The sequence below is a fragment of the Chrysoperla carnea genome, chromosome 5, assembly GCF_905475395.1.
Source record: "Chrysoperla carnea chromosome 5, inChrCarn1.1, whole genome shotgun sequence".
Classification (NCBI taxonomy): Eukaryota; Metazoa; Arthropoda; class Insecta; order Neuroptera; family Chrysopidae; genus Chrysoperla; species Chrysoperla carnea.
The window spans coordinates 60,511,683-60,528,226 of record NC_058341.1 but is presented as its reverse complement, the minus strand read 5'-3'; the positions used below and the strand labels follow the sequence as shown (position 1 = coordinate 60,528,226).

General features: G+C 30.7%; 1 protein-coding gene across 1 annotated transcript; it reads right to left on the bottom strand.

Moving 5' to 3' along the window:
* Positions 1–6,458: 6,458 nt before the first annotated feature.
* Positions 6,459–11,391, bottom strand: LOC123300894 (protein lifeguard 1-like). Its single transcript, XM_044883557.1, has 7 exons — positions 11,035–11,391; positions 10,807–10,937; positions 10,080–10,142; positions 8,952–9,042; positions 8,319–8,444; positions 7,185–7,334; positions 6,459–6,703 (listed from the first exon to the last, which is right to left on the bottom strand). The coding sequence occupies exons 1-7, from the start codon at positions 11,365–11,367 to the stop codon at positions 6,554–6,556; spliced, it is 1,044 nt and encodes a 347-aa protein (XP_044739492.1). The 5' UTR covers positions 11,368–11,391; the 3' UTR covers positions 6,459–6,553.
* Positions 11,392–16,544: the final 5,153 nt, after the last annotated feature.

Below are 16,544 nucleotides of genomic sequence, written 5' to 3'. Positions count from 1 at the left end.
CACTATGACCACTTGGTAATCTATATATATAAAAAGAGAGTGTTTGTTTGTATGTCCCCGATTTTCCCTAAAACTAACCATTGACCTTCGGTAGGGGATTATGTCATTGGGTAGCTCTTAGGCTCCCATTGTGAATAAGGGAGTTTGGTGGGGGTGGAATTAAAAATGATCTAGAAATTCATAGAAAATAGATTAAAAAAATAGTTCTAATAGTACAATAGGCCCCACTGTCAATAGTACAATTTTCACTAGATGGCGCTACTGGCGCAAATGTCTTTCGATTTTTCTCGAAAATTCTGGAATGTTCTATGGATTTCTATCGAATTTTCTAGAATTTTCTCGAACATTCTGGAATGTTCTATGGATTTCTATCGAATTTTCTAGAACTTTCTCGAATATTCTGGAATGTTCCATGGGTTTCTATCGATCTTTCCCTTACTTTTCCGTACACACAGAGAGTGTAGACATAATATTGGGATCGGCCAAAAAAATCTTACTGTTCCGTACACACAGAGAGAATTAAAAAAAAAGTCTTTCATTTAACAATTTTGATATTTAAATGTGCAAAAACAACCCAGCGAAGCGGGTTTAACAGCTAGTAATTATTAAATAATAAAATATTTTATCCGACAAAAATACTTCACCGATGAGCTTTTGTATAACAGTTTGAATATGCCGTGCCGTACCTACTGAAATATTTTTGTTTTTGAAAACGTACATGGTTAATTTTTACAGAATTGTTTATTAATTATTAATGTTATCAAGTGATCATAATGTATGACAAATTCTCTGCTGCGTATTTTCAGAATAATAACTCAAATATGACATCATCATGCTCATTTGAAAATGCAGCCTTTTCGAAAAAAATCGCAGACGAAAGTTTGGTAGACTCGTCAAAAGGAAGTCATCACGGTTTATGCCATGATTTCAAATTGAAAATCCATTATAAGCGAACGATACACTCTTTCAAATTATCTGGTGATTTTTGAGATACTTTGTGTTCGTAAGCATGTGGTATATTGTTTATAACAACAACAACAACATATCAAGCTTTAACTGAGAGGGCTGAGCTTGTGTTATAACCAGAGGCATTCATTCATAAACGAATATCATCAACAGCAGCACCTTATGAACCTCATATAACATATCTGTAAAGCACTAGGTGTAGATACTGTATAGGTACGCTAGCTTAACAATATGTGTTTGACATCGGAATTATTTTATATTACAGGAAAATTGAAAAGTTCTCTATTCAAAAGCCCTCCGGATGTTGTTTTTAATGTTTTTTACAATTTCCGCTTTAAAACCAAACTTCTATTATTTCGAAAGATATACAAAACTAAACGGTTATAAACTTTTTACAAATATCCAAATAAAAATAGAATATTACTTCCGACCTAGATAATTATGAAGGTATTTATTTAGATGTATTCAGCATATATCGCAGATTTTGATTCGCACTAAGCGACAAAAAAAAATTAAAACAAGTGCAAACAAACAATTGACTGAGTTAATTGTTGAAATACCATGCATAGACAGTGTTGATTACTCTATCACATTACACATATACCTATACATGTCACACATACATAGTTGATATCCCCATATTATACATACTATACAATTTGCCTCAGTACGAAAAAATGTTTCACAAAAGTTGGTAATTTTTTTATAAGGAACATATTATTTACATTTAAACTTATTGAATAGTATTTGCATTTGTTCTATCTCTAACGGTTTACAAGATGAGTCCTACGCACCCAAGACCCAATTGACCTATGGTGCTCATTTACGAACTCGGCCTAACTTTTTACGTCCTGAGTACCCTGTAAAAATTTCAGCTTGATATATTTTTTTTGAGTTATCGTGTTGACAGACAGACGGACAGACAGACAACCGAAAATGGACTAATTAGGTGACTTTTTAAACACGTATACCAAAATTTTGTTCATAGCATTAATATTTTTAAGCGATACAAACTTGGGACTAAACTTAGTATATCTTGCACATTAGAATTAGTATAATATATGCATGGTAGATTAATTAAAATTTTATCACTCTCAAAAACAGTGAGAGTTCGTTAATTTTCCGAAAAAAATGATTCATTTTGGTTCCTATCAATAATTTTTATAAGCTTCCAACGAAAATCGTTTATTACTTACTCTCCTTGAAAAAATGATAAGCATTAAAATGTTTAAAATTAGATATTTTTAATAAAAATAATCATTTGCGACAAAATATTATAGAATTATCAGGCGAGACCGTCCCATTATATTTATATTAACCAGCTCCTCGTAACGATTTATTAAATTTGATTTTATCGTTAAATTACATTTTCATAAGCATATACAGTGTGTCGCATTTAAGATGAAGACACCCTTATATTTTCCTTTTTTTTGGGATTATCGATTTAAAATTTACCGTCACACAAGGCGATGGATCACATTGTTTAAGATACTAAACCCAAATCTGAACGTTAACGTCTACTACAAATTGGCAAATAGGGCCGACCAAATTCTTAAAATTATTCTTTGGGTCAGAGATGATTAGAGATATCGAAAAAAACTGTTAGATAAAATTGCAATTATTTTTTGATTTGACACAAATTAAAACATGTGAAAACAAAAATTGACTGAGTTAATTCTTGAAATACCCTGTATGGAATATGTTGAATATCGGCGCTTGCATTTTTTTTTTATTATTAGAAGGGTTTTTAAAAAACCAACAGAATTATGGCGGCCTCATTTTCGAGAATTTATTTCCTTTTATCGTTTTTCGAGAATATTTCACAAGATCACTAGTTGGAGCTATCTGCAAATTTTCAACTCCCTATCTTTTACTCCCTTGTTTTGGAGAAAATGGACACAATGGATTTTTGTCCTAATTTGAGCCCTCACAGATGATGTTTACGAAAAGATGTTTCAAACAAAAGTTGTTTATCTTTTTATAAGGAACATATTTTACATTTAAACTTTTTTTATATCTCTAACGGTTTACAAGATGGGTCCTACGGACCCAAGACCCAATTAACCTATTTTGCTCATTTACGAACTTAGCTTCACTTTTTACGTCCAGAGCACGCTATAAAAAATTCAGCATCATATCTTTCTTCGTTTTTGAGATACCATGTCCACAGTCAGACGGACAAACAAACAGCCGGAAATGGGCTAATTAGGTGATTTTGAACACCTATACCAAAATTTTGTTGGTAGCATCAATATTTTTAAGCGTTACAAACTTGGGACTAAACTTAGTATACCTTGATATAAATTACATATATACAGGTTATAAAAATCATGCCTTTTATACAAAATTGCCTTGGCGCTTGTACATCCTTAAAAATATATAATCTCAATTTGATCATCCCATATGTCATTTCAAATGATTATAATGTTTGTGCTATACACGTAAAGTAGGCTACATACATAGACATTTGTTACGATGTGATACAGCAATGTCAATCGTATTTAAAAGGAGTAATATCCTGGGGAAAGAACTTCTGTATCACCAGAGAATGTTGTGAAATGGTTTTCTAATGTGAGTCGTACGTACATTACAAACTTGGTAAGTAGAATCGTGTGGGTGTCCATGTAAACGATAAAATAGTGTATGTCGTCAGTTTGATTTCAACAATACGAATTAAAGTCTGGGCACGAAACAATATGAAATCAACTTTATAATATCTTTAATGTATGAGGTCACTTTTCTAAGTCAAGGTGTATTTTGGGTTCTCGTTTTAATTAGGACACAAAGTTGAGCATATATATGGTGGACCATTTTAATGTATATACCTAAATATTTCTTTTTTTAGTTAATCAATCAAAAATAACTTAAACGAAAGTTGAAAAGTTTGATGAGGGGCATCAGATAAGACCTAGTTATTCTGGTTTCTGTAGTAGCCAATTTATATCCTAAACCACTCTTATAGGATATTTTATACACCCAAAGAAAATTTATGACTATTATAATTTGTATTGGATTAATAATAATCAGATTTACTTATAATAATAAACAAGTGAAAACAAACAATTGACTGAGTTAATTGTTGAAATACCATGTATAGATAGTTTTGATGACGCAATTTTTTGTTTTTTGACGTCACGTAAATTAAGAAAGATTTCCACTCTTAAATAGCCACACACACATAACTGATATTCCCATATTAATACATACTACAAAATTTTCACCTAATTAGCGCCCTCGTGGGTAAACAGTGATGTTTACAAAAAAATGCAAAAGTTGTTTATTTTTTTATAAGGAACATTTTTTACATTTAAACATTTGTTCTATCTCTAATGGTTTACAAGATGGATCCTACGGACCCAAGACCCAATTGACCTATGTTGCTCATTTACGAACTCGACCTCACTTTTTACGTCCTGAGTACGCTGTAAAAATTTCAGCTCGATATCTTTTTTCGTTTTTGAGTTATCGTGTCCACAGACGGACGGACGGACAACCGGAAATGGACTAATTAAGTGATTCTATGTACACCTAAACCAAAATTTTTTTCGTAGCATCAATATTTTTAAGCGTTACAAACTTGGGACTAAACTTAATATACTGTGTATTTCATATACATGGTATAAAAATGTTTTGGAATTATCCAATAAGCAGTATTGTATAATCTTATTAACAGTTTTTTCAAATGCCTTCAAAGTCGTTTCAGGTAAGATAATATAAATAATGCTCAGGTAATAAGAGAAATAGATTTTCTGAACAATACGGGCATACAAATATAGAATTTATTTATGTCCATATGTACAATACAACTTTCTGTAGTAGTTTGACCACGCACGTCTATAGTAGAATTTGATTATTTTGTGATTTATAGCGGAACTAATGACAAAATTTATAGATATAAAAGTAGTAGGGTCAATGACAGGCTCATAAGAAACTAGCTACTTCCCGCGACTTCGAAGCGATAAATTTCAATTCATTTCCATTAATTCACTATATGATTCACTTAAAGAATCATTGATTCATTTAGAGAGCGCATCTTGTGTTATCTCCTGTATTTACCCCCTGGATTATTGACATGTTCATCCGGTCAAATTAAACCAAAAACTAGGAGTGAAGGTACAAAAATTCGCACACAGCAGGATTGTTAAAAGATTTTCGTTTATAAAACATGTCAAAAAACAGATTTTTTCTATATTTAGGAGTTTTTGCACCAGGCCCTCATTTTGTAAAAAAAGGCGTTATCTAAAATCTTATCATGCTTATTAAAAAAACTTGTTCTTTCCAGGTTTGGAATCTATTGCTCAAAAATGTTTATCACCTCTTGGCGTCGCTTTATACAGAGAGTTGAAAGGATGAGGAATGTAAAAGCGTACAAAAATTTTAAAAATTATTTTACAAGAAATTTATTTAGACCACTCTAAAGTTTGTTTATTTTTCTTGAAAAAGTTCCCGTAAGACACTTTTGGACCCCGATATTTGTATTCCAAGCAAATTTTTAAAGCAATAATATTTTATTGCATATGGTATGGGGGGTTAACAATTTTTGAGCAATAGATTCCAAAACTAGAAAGTACAATTTTTCTAATAAGCATGATAAGATTTTAGGTAACGCATTCTTTTATAAAATGGAGGCTAGCTGAAAAAACGACTAAAATATGGAAAAAATCTGTTTTTTGACATGGTTTAAAAACGAAAATTGGGAGAGTCAGTAATGTCTTTCAAAAAATATCTAAGAGCTTAGAAGAAGGCAGAAAAAATTTCAGTGCAATGATTATTCCAGATGATACAGGATTTTAAATCCAGACGTTTCAATTTTGATTGGAAAGCGAATATCTTGGTCTAAAAAGCTTGCATGGAAACTTTTTTAAACTCGCTTTAGAAAAAAAATAAACAAACTTTCAACTGGTCTTAAAAAATTTGCTGTAAAATAATTTTGAAAATTTTGGTACGCTTCTTAACTTTATATAAAATTTAGGGATAACATTTCTCACCCTTTCCACCCTCCGTGCAAAGCGACAAGGGGCGATAATACATAAATAATAAATTTTTGAGCAATAGACTCAAACTAGAAAATGCAAGTTTTCAAACGAGCTATAGTTGTTCCAAATTCGATGATTTTTCGAAAAGATACAGCTGTTTAAACTTTGGGAAAATTTTGTGTTAAAATAATTAATTTTCCTTTAATACTTTGGTTCTGTATATTATTTTCTATTTTAATTACAAACATACACCACTTATATTTTTCTGGGACCACCATAGAAGCCATCGGACAGGATATGTTATTTCCTTATTACGCCCATTTAAATGTTAAAAATAATTTTCTTGGAATAATTTTCAAAATAGTTAGATAAACATAATAAGCCGCAAAAAACAGTTACTGTTGTAGATATTATCTAAAAGTTTTACTCCAAAATTTTACAACAAAATACATAAAACCACATTTCATTCAAAGTTTGATTTATACTATAGCGTTAATAAAACTAAGTCTTGCGGAGCGTAATCGTGAAAACCAATAGTAAATTGATAAGGTGTATAATATGGAAACCGTACTATAGTGTAAATCAAATAACATCATTAGGCTCTTAACGTTCTAAGAAGAGCTCTGATTAAGAGCATCGAGAAGATAAAGGAAAAGAAGTACAATATCCGTATAAAGACATAGCGCACCAAACCAGTACATATCTGTGTCTAATTCTATTCGACGTCCTCCCATAACCATCTGTAAATCTATGATAAGGACCTAAAATAATTGATAAGCAGTTTATAATATAAGTGTGATATAATATAACAATAATTTTGGGCCTGTGGAAAATTATATCGTATAGTCAAATAGTATTTTCACGTTGCCATTGATTGATTATCTTTTACCTGCGCCCGTGAGAAAAGAAATACTTTTCTCAATCAGTATGCATGGGAAGAATAGTTGATTACCGCCCTAGTGTGAAAATGAATTAATTCCCTCACTAGGGCGATAATAAATTTAGTTACTACAGTAACTTTTTAATTTTCTATTTTTCTTTCGTAGATAAAGTTTTTTAAGATATACGTGTGTTAACGCATTATTAATGTACTTCTGCGATTGTCCATCTCGTGCTACGCACTTGTTGCCGGACATTTAAAAATTTTCACGCATTACCAGCAGCTAATGGTAATTTCACTTTACAAAATATCTCTTTGATAATTTAAAAAAAATAGTAAATAAGAAAATATAATACACTTACAAAGAAAATTAACACTGCAGCAATGAAACTTATAATTGCTCTAGCCATGGTAACTTTTAACCAGAATGACAGGATCGATACTAATATCATTGCAAAAAATACTACTGCCAATCCAACCATCACGATCCATACATATTTTGTAAAATCGAACTAAATAAATGTTTGATATACTAGTTGGATAAATCTAGCGGATTTTGATAATGAATTCGATAAATTTCTGTTGTAAAAAATACAGAAATGGAGTCTTCCGGTTCCGGAACGATCCGTAAATCTAGATTTTTTTCGAGATTTTTGCATTTTGTTTTGCTATGTTACGACTCATAATCAGGTTTTGAGAAAAAAAATTTTCGTACTATCCGAAAGTACATATAAAACTTGCAATTTAAAACAAGTAAACCCCGATGATTTGCCTAAACCGTACGAACTGTTGAAATTTTTGTAAATGTATCGGGCTAAAATTTAGCATCTTATTTTATGATGATAAGTTATATCTTTTTCCAAAATTTCAACTCAATTTCTTCAAGTTATCAGACAAAGTTAAAAATGTGCAATTATAGCGGTTTTCCTACGGTTTTGAGGTTATTTTGCTATGTTAGATAGCAGACAAGGTCGATGCAGAAATTCTTAACAAACAATTATTTTTTATTCGTCTCTATCCGATCAATAGAAGATTTGAGATATCCAAGAAAAAGTCACCATAGAAAACAATGTGGAGATAAAACCGCGTGTTGAAATTCGCGCTGATCGTTTGGAACCGGAAAACTCCTTTTCTGATTTTTCTTACAACAAAACAAACTAATTTAAATAAAATCAGCCTTTTGAAAAAATTTATCGAATTCATTATCAAAATCCGCTCGATTTATCCAACTACTTAATTAAAAAATATTTCTTATAAGCCACCTCGATTTTCCCCCCAATTATAGAAATCGAAATTTGATATGAAATATCCTAGAGTTCTCTAGAGATCTCAATCATGATCTGCGGGGGGAGGGTATTTATAATAAATATACCGCAGAATTCACGCTTTATTGCAATAACTGATTCGCTACTGCGAAAAAAAAGCATATGCAAATATGCGTTGATTAAATGGTTTGAGTTGTTTTCTATTGTTTTCATAAATTTTATAATTCTTACCTTCACAAACCGAATAATTAATAAAGCTATTCCAACCATGAAAACAGTGGTAGCAAGAGCAATTACAACGTTCTCGATGGGAGAGACACTTATTGTGTACAACACCATTACTGTTAGAATATAAACCTAAATTTTGTTTCCAATGAAATTAATTTGAAATTAGTCAACTATTCCGATCCAAACGACTTTTTCTCTCTTTTGCATACATGAAGTATACAAAATGTCTATGAAAGGTTGAGGCAAAGACAACGATCTACATTTGGTAACACTTTAAAATTAGTGGATCTAGTAAAATAACTTTAATAACATTGGAACTTCGAAAAACCTTTTCTTAAATGACGCTTGCATAATAAAAGTAATTTACTTTCCAAACTTCACGCTTCTATTTTTAACGGTATAGCCTAGCCTAGATTATTTAAATTATCCTTTTAAACCGCAGCTTTTGTGGCTTACTTTTTAATTTCGGGGCTACAAAATAGGTAGCCGGTGTTGGAGTCCGATTTTTAAAATTTTATTTATTATTACATTACATGATTTGGACACTACCCTTTATACATTAATTGGTTATACCAATGGGAAAAGGTCGTTTAGATCTGGATTTAACCTACGTGAAACTATTTAAAATATACGCACCCACACAAAATAATGTAAGATCGCGTATGGACCACGTAATGTAATTTTATTACAAAAACAACTGATACCCAGACTTATTATTGACAGCAAACTATAAAAAACATTAATAATAAATGTTTGCGTGATTTTACTGAGCGTATACGAAATCTTACAAAAGCTATGTTTTGTTAATATTAAAAATAGAAATTTCCTTTTTAATTTTAAACGAGAAAGTATTAATTTTAAAGGAGAAAGTGCATCCGCCGGGAAATAATTCCTAGTACGATTTCTTTCAATGTTCCCGTTCAAAGGCAAGAGTTCGCTAGACTAAAGAAAACCGAAATTTCCATGTTAAATTCTTTCGCGCTTAAAAATGGCCATATTTTTTTTCCACAGCTCGGGGAACAAAATGACCTAGGAATTCGTTATTAGCGCAGAAAATTCCCCTTAAAAAAGAACTTTCAGTCATTCGCAATTTTTTTTAAACGTGCCCGCTTTTGACTACCAGGAGACTGGCTTATAAAGATTTTGATGAAAATTGCTTTTGGGACACCTTGAATATCGCGGAGCAACACTGAATGAATTTGATTCATTTAAAAAAAGGATAATTAATCAGTTTATAAAAAAAAAAAATAAACAGGTTTGTAAAATTCCGCTTAAGAGGTAGCTATATACTTTTGCTAACCTATAAATATTTTCTTAAACGTATTTAGAGGATCTGAATACATATGTTATATAGTGCGTAAGGTCAGCATTGAGGCCCAAATACGTGCGTTAAATGGGGTTGAAGAGACTTGAGAGAGCAAAGATACTATTGATCAAATTTTATATATCTAATCATTCTTTAAACTATTGATTATGTGCTGGTAACAAGTTCTTATTAAGTTTTATTATAGCTTTTTCAAATACGATTTGGAGATCTTTAGAGTGAAATCTCTTAAGACGCTAACTATAGACCCGTCATGAGACATTGCACATGTACGAGAAAATTGTACATTGTACACATGTGCTTTTAAGCTAATGCATAGAATGACCTAAAGAATGAATTTGCAAACTTTGAGCTTGATACTTTCTATTAAGAAAATCGATTTATTATGATATAAATTCGATTGAATTATAGAAAAAATAAAACTAAAGTTTCTTACGTACCCTGCTGAGACTAATAGAATTATGTACAACGGTGGACTATATAGTAGCCGTAAAAAAGGATCGCTGAAAAAATAAAAATTCATTGAATTGTTGTTATAATGATTAAACGTTACACTAAAGATAATTCTCTTTGTAGCTAACATAACAAAAACCACCATAATTTTGGATACTAGCCACTTTTCTTATCCGAAGGGTATCTATCCATGGCCAATTTTCGCAGGTCCTTGGCTTTAAAATGATGTCAAAAATAGGGAATATTCATGAAATTTAAATTTGGTTGAAAAAAAATTACGTGGGGTCCAATGTCACTATATCGGGTTTTTCTCCATTTTCAGCAAAACATTCAGTTTTATCATAAAATTAACTCAAACGAAAATTGTAGATCAGATAATTAAACATGAAACATGTTTCCATACTATTTTTTCCCAAGAGCCACCGTTTCAGAGATATAACGATTCAAAAGGGTTGTAATCGGAAAAATATGTAAAAGTTACATATATAGATCAGTCAAGCTCTAATTATTACAGAGTAATACAAATAAAAATATTTTTATATTGGTCTTAGGTACTGACGGGCTAATAAAAAATCGGCACTGTCCTTGGAAATTCCGAGGTAACTTTTATGTAATTGTACTGGGGCATAAAGCTTGCGTGGCCAAGCATGCATTACTGTTTTGTATGAAGGAACTATTGTACTAGCTTGAAAGACCGAAATTACAAGACATCACCTCAATAACATAAAAACGGAAAACATGGTAGTTATTCCGAGACCCATCAAAGTAATTGCTAATACTCGAACAACAAATCTATGCCTTTCATTTTGATCTTTCCATTTTTCGCTACGTCCATGTATCTCCATCTATAAATAATAATAATTATAATATGTTAATTTTGGTCGCTAACCCTTCCATTGTCAGTGGTGGTCCATAAATGTTGTAAAAAGAAAAACAATTTACCTGACTATCACCTTGAATCATTGCTGGTTGTTCTGGATCACGATTTCTTGAACTGGCCTCAGAAAAAAATGGAGAGCGACTTAAAATAATGCCTGTAGATGGTGGTTCAGGGGGCCGTATTTCAATTTTTGGTCTAATAGGCATTGTATTTTCATATGTTTCCTCTGTTTCTTCAAGTTCTTCATTTTGTGTATTCAGTGATGTATGTTTACATAAATCTATGGCAGACTCTTTTTTAAAATCCTTTACTATTTCTATTGTTTGGAGTTCGATGGGTAAAATAATATTTGGTTCAATAATTGTGGAATCAATATTAATAAAAAAAGAATCCATTTTTTTGAGTAAAAATAAGATACAAACGACTCTTATTTTTACTCAAAATTGACTAAAATTTCTTATAGTTTATTAAAAGTGCTTAAAAATGTAATTAATCGTTTCCATAGAATTATATAATTTTAACTTAAGGTAGTTGTGTCCCGCAAGCAAAATATTAAGACATCTCAAAACTTTAAATATAAGTAATTGAAAGCCTAATGCACACGCCGTTAAAATTTGAAGGAAAATCACGCCTAACATGAGATAACAATGCAACAAAACAATTAAAAATCACATTTACGAAAAAATTTTCTTATTTTAATAAAAAATTTTCCTTGAGAGTCTCAGTAGCAAGTCTAAATTTTCGAGTACCAGTGTTTTTAATCTTATACGTTCAAACGTTTAGGTAAAGCAGTAATTTCTAAACCAGTTAAATTCAAATGCCGAACTGATCAGGAAAAAGATTGTGTTGATTTAATATTTGCTAGACAAGTTAATTTGTTGAACTAAAAATAAGCAACTCGTGAGATAACTCTTATTACACACATGAATGGTGAAAGCATTATCTCCATTCCTGTTTTTAAACCCACTAATCAATGCAATTGACAAAACTTGCAATCGTTACTCAATATACTAAATCAATGAAAACATAAATTTACTGCATCCGAAACATGTACGTGAAAGTCAAATGAATAATCTTCCACTACAATTATAAAGATTTCTTCCTTATCTATACAGCAGTTTAAAAGTGAAAATATATTGAGGAAAAAAAATAGATAACAATATATATTGTTCGATTTCGATTATCTGTTCCTATATATCAGGTGTCCGTGATACATTACCCAAGAGTATGTACATATACCACTTTCTCCAGAGATAACAGAAAAACAGAATTAAATTGAGTAACATATATGATTTTTATACCATATATGAAATACATCAAGGTATACTAAGTTTAGTCCGAAGTTTGAAACGCTTAAAAATATTTATGGACAAAATTTTGGTAAAGGAGTTCATAACATCGAATAATGAGTCCATTTCCGTTTGTCTGTCTGTCTGTTAAAGGCCGCTCAGAGTGTTAGATGCCTGTATGAGAAACGTGTAAAGTCTTAGGAAATGAAGGATACGCACAAAATTTGTATTATCCTTGTGATCCGTATAATCCAGACGTCTTTCCGGAATTAGTCAAAATGAACTCGAGGATGTTTAAAAATACATTTCACTCTCTTTGAAAAATTGTACACTGATTTTTTTGTCTATTATAATACTTCCGGAACTTTATCCATGGAGGTAAAACAGTTGAAAATTTAAAGCCGACTTCTTAATTCATTAATTACGTAAGCATTTTTGTGGAAATGGGGGTTTTACAAAATCTATTCATGTACTTATGTGAGAGTTGGAGGGGGGATGGTTAGGCCCTTTCTTATGCAAGATTTTACGGGTTGAAATTTAATATTAGAAATAATGTAATCCTAAATTATCTGCTAAAGAATAAAAATCTTTAATTTACATGTGAGTTTTAGTGTAACTGGTCCTTTTCTAACAACGTTTTATTATTCGGCAAAACGGGATTGAATCTCACGTAAGAAGGGGGAAGGGGTTTATCGAAATCTTACGAATGCTTATGTGGGGTGAGGGGGTGTCAAGAATCGTCAAAATCATGCTTTCGTAATTAATGAATGGCCCCTTATACACTCTATTGAATTCAGTAATTGAAAATAAATTTTTCTGCATTAAAAGTTGACTTCCTTTGTCTCTGTTTTAAACTAGATGACAATTATTATTAATAAAGATTTTTCCTTCTTCTAGTAAAAAAGAAAAGAAGCAAACGACATGATGAAATCTTATGTAAATTGAAAAACATGTTTTTGAATAAATTAAATAATTACTTTGATTCTTCAGTTCTATGTTTTCATTTTCAATTAATTGATTTAATCTATAAATAAAAATAAAATGATGTTATTGGAAATACACTAAGACTCACAGAAATTGAATCGAAAATTACAACGAAATTTGTTAAACTCTTATTATTTTAACAATTAGCATTTTGCTAACCGTATAATTTAAAAGAATTTTCTACTAAATTATTAATTTGTCTTCAAACATGGCTTAATTACGTTTTTATATTTTACTAATGAACTTACTTTTTTGCACAGATAGTATTTTTATAATCGAACAAACATGTTCATCTAGTAGAACTTGTCGAGATGGCGCGTTCAAAAGAATAACTTTGTTTCGTATTTTCATATGTTGGGTCTAGTTGTGACACTTTTCAATATAATGTAAAAATATATGGCGCGGCGAAATATTGTGCTCGGAGCTATCATTAACTCTGCTTAAAATCTATATTTTGTGAATGCTATTAACTTCGTAGTCTCTCTAGCCTCTGGAGTAAACTTCCGATTAAAGTATGGGACTTCATCTTATATATTTAGCCGAGCAATTCTTGTATTGGACTAAGAACCAGCGCCTGCCCGACATATGTTAAAGTATAAAAGCTGAAAATTTTCTTGCGTATTCTCACGTGGTGTCTCAATGTTTGGGGGTTACAAACCTTGACTAACTTTAAGGAAATTTGTAGGTTTAAAAGTTAAGTTATTATCATTTTCTTGTTTAAACAAATATTAGAAGACATATCGGTCAAATATTCAATGAGTAAATCGTCATAGTAGTATAAGTCATAAACGGTTAGTGCTATAAAAAGAATTAGTTTACAAAAAAGGTAGGTAATTTAATTATCTACAATAAAGCTTATTACCATTTTTGGTCTAAAGTGCACGATTATACAGATATAGCCTAAAACGGTTTTCCTTAAAATGGAGGCACTCCCTCCGCCTATTTTTGTAAGGATTTTGTGCATTTACATTCAGTACGTGATGCCGAACATATTCAAATAATAAAATAAAACCTGTAATTAATGCATTATAGACAAGAGTAACTAGCTTCTATATTACCTGTAGTATTAATAATATTCAACGAAATATCACTATAATATTTTAATATTTAAGTCGAAGGTAGTGTTTCGAAAGAAAATTTTAGAAGCAAAATTGCAGTGTAATAAGTTCATAATCATGGAAGAAAATGTAGATTGTGTATTTTGTGCATTTGACCTTCTACCGCGTCTGGGGGAACGTTAGGCCATTCGGATAGTTCTGGCCTTTTCAATATTGACTTAGAATGGTCATTTGAACACTCAGTGTAAATTTCAACTTTTATAATTTAACGTGAGAGAGCTCAGGTACTACGCCCCTAGATTACCTGATACCTACCAAAGGCACCGTTAGTCAAGGTTTGTAACCCCTAAAGATTGTGCCCTACACCAGTGAGAATACGCAAAAAAATTTTCCGCTTTTACACTTTAACGTATGTCTGGCAGGCGCTGGCTCTTAGTCCATTATTTTCAACTTTGATGATGAATTTTATTATAAATTCATGAATATATTCGAAAATTAAGAATAAAGTTTTTCGATATCTGTCTTGGTTTTCCAAATATCGAAAGATGAATAATTAAAAAAAATTTTCAATTTTCGATATTTTGAAAATTACGCCAGATATCGAAAAATTTTTGCCTAATTTTATTCTTATATTTTCAAGTTATAACATAATTCACCATCAAAATTGTAAAAATCATTTTTTTTAAATTTGTGCCCCCACTACCGTGCTCATACATCCTTAAGGCTGTCAAAATGGACTTTTCGTGGTGCCAATTGGAGTATTAAAGTATCACTAGTTGACCCGTGAAGAATTTCGCATGGTGGTCCCCATGGGTAAAAACAGGCTAGAAAACACCTACACCAAAATTTTTTTCGTAGCATCAATATTCTTAAGCGTTACAAACTTGGGACTAAACTTAATATACTATGTATTTTCATACATACATGGTATAATAAATAAATGTTGACAACAATTTTTAATTTAATGTTGTCTTAGTTTCTTTGTGGTTCAGTATTTTAAGAACGATTTATCAAACAAAGTATGTACGTACACCACCATTTCACACAATTTTTCTTTTTCATTTCAACATAATTCTGTCATTTAATTTAATCTTTTTATTTATCTACATAACAAATCGTTCTCATATTGTAATGTAAAATATTCGGTTTTTATCGGAAGAAAAATTATCAATTTTCTTAAAATTTTAAATTGTATTTGTACGTGTCATTTTTCTTTTGTTGAGAATTTCCTTCAAATATTTTATATTGTACGCGTGAACGTCATTAAAATTTGTTCATTTCAATTGATAGTCATTACAGTTAAAAAAGAATTTTTGAAGCTATTGCAGCAAAATTACTTGTAATTAGGTTCATTATACAATACTATCTTTGTTTAAAATTGCATTTAGCACCGTGTTTATTGTGGCGATAAAGCAATTAACCTGAGAGTGACAACGTTAATAATTTTCATTCGTTTGGGGATGTACGAGCACCAGAGTAATTTTGGATAAAAGGCTTGATTTTTTATTATATGAAGTTGGACTAGATCGAAATCCATTCTGAAAATTTTAAGGGGGGGGGGTGCCCGATTATTTAAATAAATAAATGAATTCAAAATTGGGCATATTTTACATTGGTTTTATATGGGAAAACGATAGATGGCTTATATGTTTTCATAGATTTCTCTTAAACTAGTCGGTGGAAATTAAAAATAAATTCATAAATTCTTTAAATTAAAGTTAAAATCTTAATAAATTGTTCAAAACAAAAAAGCCCGACTAATTGAGGATGTATAAGCACAGTAGTGGGGACACAAATTTAAAAAAATATATTTTTTCAATTTTGGTGGTGATTTATATTATTATAACTTGACAATATGAGACAAAAACTAATAATAAAATTTTTCGATATCTGGAGTAATTTTCAAAATATCGAAAATTGAAAATATTGTTTAATTATTTAGCTTTAGTTATTTCAAAAATCCAGGCAGATATCGTAAGATTTTAATCTTAGTTTTCTTCTACATTCTTGAAGTTATAACAAAATGCATCATCAAAGTTGAAAATAAGGTAGGTACAAATAATTTCATCACACGTCTAAACTTGTCTTAGCGCTCTTACTACCTTTAAGCACTCACTATATAGTGTGTCTCATTTAATTTAAGACTGAGCTGTAACTCGATAAGAAACGATTGAACAAAAAAAAAAGGTTGTCAGGACTATGTAGAAATTCCCGAGGTTTTTTTTTTAAAGTCAACACTTA